General features: G+C 41.2%; 1 protein-coding gene across 1 annotated transcript in view; it reads left to right on the forward strand.

Moving 5' to 3' along the window:
* The first annotated feature begins 1,048 nt into the window (after window positions 1-1,048).
* Window positions 1,049-6,858, forward strand: part of SLC18A2 (solute carrier family 18 (vesicular monoamine transporter), member 2) — a 63,198-nt gene continuing 57,388 nt past the window's right edge. Inside the window, exon 1 of the mRNA XM_015411236.1 lies at window positions 1,049-1,169. Coding sequence (XP_015266722.1) covers window positions 1,049-1,169 — 121 coding nt within the window. The remainder of the gene's footprint in view (window positions 1,170-6,858) is intronic.

A 6,858-nucleotide genomic window follows, 5' to 3' on the forward strand; every position in this document is an offset into this window, starting at 1 on the left:
CTGAGATGAAATGTGTTAGTAATCTGACCTTCCTTTAGTTGACTGTCTGTTGTCATGAACTATTACTAAAAAGATTGAGCTGTGAGATCAGAGCACGAAGTTGTTGGGAGTATTGGGTGTACTCAGACCTGATCGTTTTTTCCCCTGGGGTTCTTTAGGTAAGGGGCTTAGTGATCTGACCTTCCTTTAGTTGACTGTCTGTTGTCATGAACGATTACTAAAAAGATTGAGCTGTGAGAAATCAGACCACGAAGTTGTTGGGAGTATTGGGTGTACTCAGACCTGATCAAGAGGAACTTCCTCTATCCCTGCATGCTGTAAATTTAATTTGTAGTATTTGGGATGCTGAATATTTGTGATCAGGAATGAAAGAGGATTCAGTTTTGAGAAAGTGGAAATGATGCATTTGAGTTTGATATCTGCTGACCACAGTCCATATTGGAGACTTTTAAAAATTCAGTGCTGAGTGCTCAGTGTTCTTTGCCTAAGGGAATATATACAGAGCGATTAATTAACACAGAAGGGAAATGGCAGACTATACTAGTAAGAGGTATCTGACACTTACATCAGTTCAGGCAACATTTATCTCTGTGTTTCTATTCTTCCTCTATTTTAGTATGCTTAGATAAGTAGCAGACTCCTGTCCCTATTTTTGTTGTTGTTTTAAAATCCTGTTGACTTAGACTGGCTTTTTGTATTAAGTTTCACAAGAAGGGCAAATGGCTGCTTTTGGGAGGTAAACTGGAAGGGTAATACTGAGGAGTATTGCTGAGAGCTGAACCATTTAATTTTCATTGCTGATCACAGAAAAACACTGCTTTGACCAGAGATTATGAGCAGATCTCAAATGTGAAAGTGGAGTCTGACTTATTATGCCTGAGAATGGAATAGACACAGGTAACGTTTGTGGCATTAGATCAGGAATTGTGCTTTCCCTTAAGAAGAATGCCATGAAAACAGCAAGAGATTATGCTTTTTCTATTTTGGATTTGCATTAAATATCCTTTTTTGTTTGCAGTCTAAGCCATTACTCAAGGGGAGATAAACCATGGCTTGGAGTGAATTCTCTGTCCTCAGCTGGCTCAGAGAGAGTCGGCAATCCCGGAAACTAATCTTGTTGATTGTCTTCATTGCATTGCTCTTGGACAACATGTTGCTTACTGTAGTTGGTATGTAGAATCTTTTTAAAATTTTACATCCTGTTTATGTAATATACATATTATATTGAATGGAATTGCTCTAGTCTTTAAAGTTATACTCCTAAAATGCATAAGCTATTTTCTGCTGCACAACTATTATGCTATTTTCCTTTTATTTCTATTTTATTTTATTTCTATTACACAAACATTACTGATTACTGTTGTGGTTTTTTTTGTAAAAAGTTACTTACAAGCCCAAAATAATACTGGCTCTTTTTTTAATCTCTACCACATTTTATTTCCTTTGTAGCCTTACAAACCAAAATGACAGGGAAGATAAAACTTGAGATGTATGTTTCCTCTTGATATTTCTTTCTTTCTTTGGTTTTATGAGTTTGCAAAGCTACAGTATCCAGTCAGCATTTACTCGTCTTGCACAACTGCTCCTTTTTTTAACCCATTATCAGTGAGAGAAATGAATTTTGCTAATGCAGAATGGGGGACATTATTGACCAGAGTAGTATGATCAGTATCAAAATATAAACGCTTAGGGTTTGCCTTGCCATGCTGTTACGCCCAGTGATGCCACTTTAAACCAGTATGTCCTTGTATTTGCTTGAGTACTCATAAAAGTAAGGTTGAAACAAGTGTTAACTGAGGATAATGAGAATCCTGCTCTAACTGTGCTGTGGCCAATTAACTGCTGTTAAGTAGTTGCTCATGAAAGCCATTATTACTTCTTGAGGATGCGAAAATGAGGATGCTTACACAGCATGTATAATGAGTAAACATGAAGAAAGATAAGAAAAATGAAACTGTTAACATGTAGCAGTTGCTGAACTTAATACCCTCAGGTCTGCTAAAGACAAACTATTAACTTCTTACATATGTATACAAGTATTTAAACAGTGGTTGAAATAGTTTTATATAAAAGGTAAGCAAGGTGCTTAATTAAGTATTATATTAAATTGTAACTATTTTATTAAATTAAGATTTCATTTTAAACAAACGTGTTAAAGTCTTACATACTTGGTTACTTAAAAGTGAAGCCATGATCCGGTATCAGAGTCTCTGCAAAAGAAAGCACCAGAGCAGAAAATACGAGATCAGGCATTCTAAATAGGACACAATGAGTCCGTTCTTGTATTTATTATTGTAAAAATTATAAATATTTATACCGTTAATATTGTGATTTTTATGACCATTATTTATATAGAACTTAGTGGGTGTTTAAGTGATTTATTTTCCACCTTACAGCCATTTCAGATAAAGGTGAACTAGAAATATTGTAAATAAACAAGAAAACAGCATGGACATTTATTTTCCATCTCATTGGAAAACTTGGTGCTGTCTGAGCTGTAGCATGCACCTCTTGTCTGGAAAATCTTGAGCATTAAATTGCAGACATTGTCTCAGTTCAGAACTGATGCCAAAACATAGTTTGGAAAGCTTGACTGGTTTGTTGTGATTTTAGATTGGCAAAACCATGACAGGCAAACCAGAATCTAAAACCATGAAGTAGATTTGTAAGGCATCATTTTTTCCAGCTCTGGTTTGCTGCAGTGTCTAAATTGACACTATCTGATCTTTTTTGCAAACAGAAATCCTTAATTACTCCCCAATCTTCTTGTGGTACAAAAGGCATGTGGGCTGTGTGACCAGGGGTCTTAGATTATTTCCCTTAGTAATATAAACCTTCTACTTAGCTGAACGCCTATATTGTTGTGTCAATTTAATTAGTATGCATGCTTACCAAAAAAAATACATGAATGAAAAAAGTGGATGTTTTTATTGTTGATTTAAATCAGTCTGTTGTACTCTATATTTATTCAGTGTTTCAAAACACTGCTGATTCCCTTTGCAACATACAGTTTGTAATGCAAAATTGAAGTCCATTAGATTGTGGAAGGGCTGTGGTAGCTCAGAGGTTAAGACACTGAGTTGTAGACTGGAAGATCTGTAGCGTGGCAGTTTGAGACCCTACTGCTGCATGACAAAGTGAGGTCCCATCTCTGGCCCCAGCCACCACCCCCTAGATGGAAAGCCTGAACACCAGGTCGTGAGGTCATCAAAGGAAGTCATAACAGTCCCTGAACTCTGCAGTTTCCAGCTACTGTCACAAGTGTTTTAACTTGCAGTTTCTCGTGTACTCAACAAGATATTCTCTTGATTCTTTCACTGCAGTATTCACACTAGCTTACAGTGTTACTGAGTTCAGTTTCCCTTGCATATTTGAGTGTATGTTTCGTGTAATTTACAAGCATATAATAGGGGAAAGTGGTGGATGTCTGTTGTATGATGGTATTGTCAAATAATACTAAGAGTTTAATAACTTCTGGTTTTCAGTATTATTTTTTATTTAACATTGACACAGCATGAGATAGTCATATGCACAAACTCATACTTTGGTAAGATGTCTTCACATACAGTAAACTTCAATCATAATCTCCAGTTACCAAAAAAGAACAGCTACACAGGATATTGGGTGCCATCAGGAGGTCCAGCAGTGGGGCCAGGACACTAGAAGCCCTCCCACTGTTGCCCCCCCCCCAAGCACCAAGACTACAGAGCATCCCTTGCCGCCAGAGGTCACCATGACTTCCAGGCATGGGCACATATGCACACATGCATGTACGCACCCCCCCCACACACACATACACACAAATTTAAAAAAAACAAAGGGGGGGAGAAATATTTCTACATGATGGCCTCGGGTGGGTGGGAGAGTTTGCATTATGTATAATCTCAAAGCATATCTGTTCAAGTCCATTTCAGCATCCAGCCTTCCATTTTCTGGCCTGGTGGAATTATTATTCCCCCCCCCAAAAAAGCATATGCTTTAAAAAAAGAAAAGAAAAGGGTTATTTTTACCCTGCTGTTTATAGCTCCGCATATGTTATTTAGCTCCACTCATAATTAGGAGTCAAGGTGAAAATTTCTCCCAATGCCTGGCAAATATCAGAAGCACCACTTAGCATCAATCTTCCTATGGAACTTCTTTTGAGTAAAGTAGAGGAAAATATAGACTCCTTCTCATCCCCATTTCAGCAGCAACTGTTCCCCCCCCCACGCCTCCACCCCCACATTCACAAACGTACTCCCCCCCTTGTGAGGCAGCACCCCCCCCCCCCCAGCCTCCACCTCCACATTCACAAACGTTCAAGGGAACCGACAACTGTAATAGCAAGAGAGTACAACATTCAGTCCTTCTATGGAACTTCTTTTGAGTAAAGTAGAGAAAAATATAGACTCCTTCTCATCCCCATTTCAGCAGCAACTGCTCCCCCCCCCCACCCTCCACCTCCACATTCACAACTGTTTAAGGGAACCGACAACGGTAATAGCAAGAGAGTACAACATTCAGTCCTCCTATGGAACTTCTTTTGTGTAAAGTAGAAGAAAATATAGACTCCTTCTCATCCCCATTTCAGCAGCAACTGCTTCCCCCCCCCCCCCCCCCCATATAGCCCCCTTCTCATCCCCATTTCAGCAGCAACTGTTCCCCCCCCAAGCCTCCACCTCCACCTTCACAAACATTCAAGGGAACCGACAACTGTAATAGCAAGAGAGTACAACATTCAGTCCTCCTATGGAACTTCTTTTGAGTAAATTAGAGGAAAATATAGACTCCTTCTCATCCCCATTTCAGCAGCAACTGCTCCCCCCCAGCCTCCACCTCCACATTCACAAATATTCAAGGGAACCGACAACTTCTCATCCCCATTTCAGCAGCAACTGCTTCCCCCCCCAGCCTCCACCCCCCCAGTGTCTCTCTTTTGCAAAGATGGGGGGGAGGGAAGCTTCGGGGAATAGACCCACCTCTTTCTTCCATGAAAATAAAGACGGCCACTGTGTAAAAAAACAACAACCAAAACCCCCCCCCCAACAACCACAGAAAGCCCTCGGTCGCTTAGGAAGCAGGGGAAACGCTCCCGCTCGCTCGGCTCCGTCGGTCGCAGATCCCTTTTCTTGAAAGTGCGGAGGCCAGAGAGAGCTGAACAACAACATCTTTCTATATAAATATTTTTTTTAAAAAAATGACAAATAAATCACAGATCCCTTTTCAATGCGCCGCCTAGCATTTATTTCAGAAACGGGAAAAGCCTCCCTCGTTTTTGCAAAGAGAAAACCAACCCGGGTGAAAGAGACCAACGAGGGTACTAGGACTCCCATCGTCGCCATTACTGTGACGTCAGGACCTGGTGTTCAGGCTTTCCATCTAGGGGGTGGTGCCCCAGCTCCTGTCAACCTAGCATTTCGAAAGCAAGAAATTGCAAGAAGGTACTGCTTCAGTGGGAACGTAACAGCGTTCCATGCACCTTGGCGTTTAGTCATGCTGGCCACATGACTACGGAGAAGTCTTCGGACAGCGCTGGCTCTTCTGCTTGGAAACAGAGATGAGCACCACTCCATAGAGTCAGATTTGACTGGTTTTGAGCAACACTCTGTCACACAGTGGCCAAAAATACCAGGTGCCATCAGGAGGTCCACCAGTGGGGCCAGGACACTAGAAGCTCTCCCACTGTTGCCCCCCCCCCCAAGCACCAAGAATACAATGCATTACTTGCCCCAGACTGAGAGTTCCTATCTATACCTTGTGGCTAATAGTCACTGATGGACCTCTGCTCATAATGCAATCTGCCATTTAGGGAAATCTAAAATATATCATTTTTCAAGGCAAAACTTTAGGTTAATATGGAATAGGAGTGGTTTCTAAACAAGACAATGAATTATTGTTTTAAAAGTTAACAACTGCTATGTCTTGGTGAATGCATCACCATATTATGTTAGTAATATATGACACTTCTATCAATAGATAGGTTTTTCTGAATAAATAGAACTTTAACCTTGGTAGATAAATCTTCTGCAAGATATGTTGACAAGAATGGCTGTTCATTTTGTATTCCCTGATAAAAAATGTTGCCTCAACTGTTTTTACTATTTTACTATTTTTACATTGTTACTTTCTCCTTTATGTGCTTAAAAACGTAGGATGCATTTAAGATTTTAACCATGCAAACAGATATACACCATTTCTAAGCCAAGGTTGTAACTTTGTTTAGGATTGTACCACAAATCGCATGGTCTATTGACTCTTAACATTATGAATAGCTTGAGCATCAATCTGCTCTGAGGATGATTAACTTGAAAAGAAATACACTGTTAGGCTTGGCTCTCTAATAAATTCCGTACAGCAGAAATTTTTAGCATATATTCCTTTGCTTTTATAACTTTCATATTTACAACTTTTTTGCATTTATAAGTAATCTATATACTAATAGCGAAAGGCGCCCCCTGCGTGCGGATATCTAAATCCGCACATCGGGGGCACCTGGGGGGCAGAGAGATTTTCCTGCGCATGTGGGGCAGTCCCCAGGTGTGCACAAAAATGTAAAAAGTTGAAAAAATATCGGGGGGATATTTAAATCCCCCCAAAAGTAAAAGGGCCTTCCCTGTGCATGCGCATGGAATGCTCTGGGAACTTGGTGGGCTGGCGGTTGGAAGCCACTCAGGCCTCGCCACAGGAGGGGGGGAGAAGGAGATCAGCGAGGTCACTTAGGCCTCGCCCCTGGAGCTGGGGGGAAGAGGAGATCGGCGAGGCCCCCCACCGGGTGGGGTGGAGGAGACCTGGGGAGGGGGGGAAGAGATCAGCGAGGCCCAGCGGCTGGCAGCTGCTTGGGCCTCACTGTCAGAGCCAGGAGCTGGAGTGGAGGAGACA

Source organism: Gekko japonicus, unplaced genomic scaffold (genome assembly GCF_001447785.1).
Source record: "Gekko japonicus isolate JY-2015 unplaced genomic scaffold, Gekko_japonicus_V1.1 scaffold1337, whole genome shotgun sequence".
Taxonomy (NCBI): Eukaryota; Metazoa; Chordata; class Lepidosauria; order Squamata; family Gekkonidae; genus Gekko; species Gekko japonicus.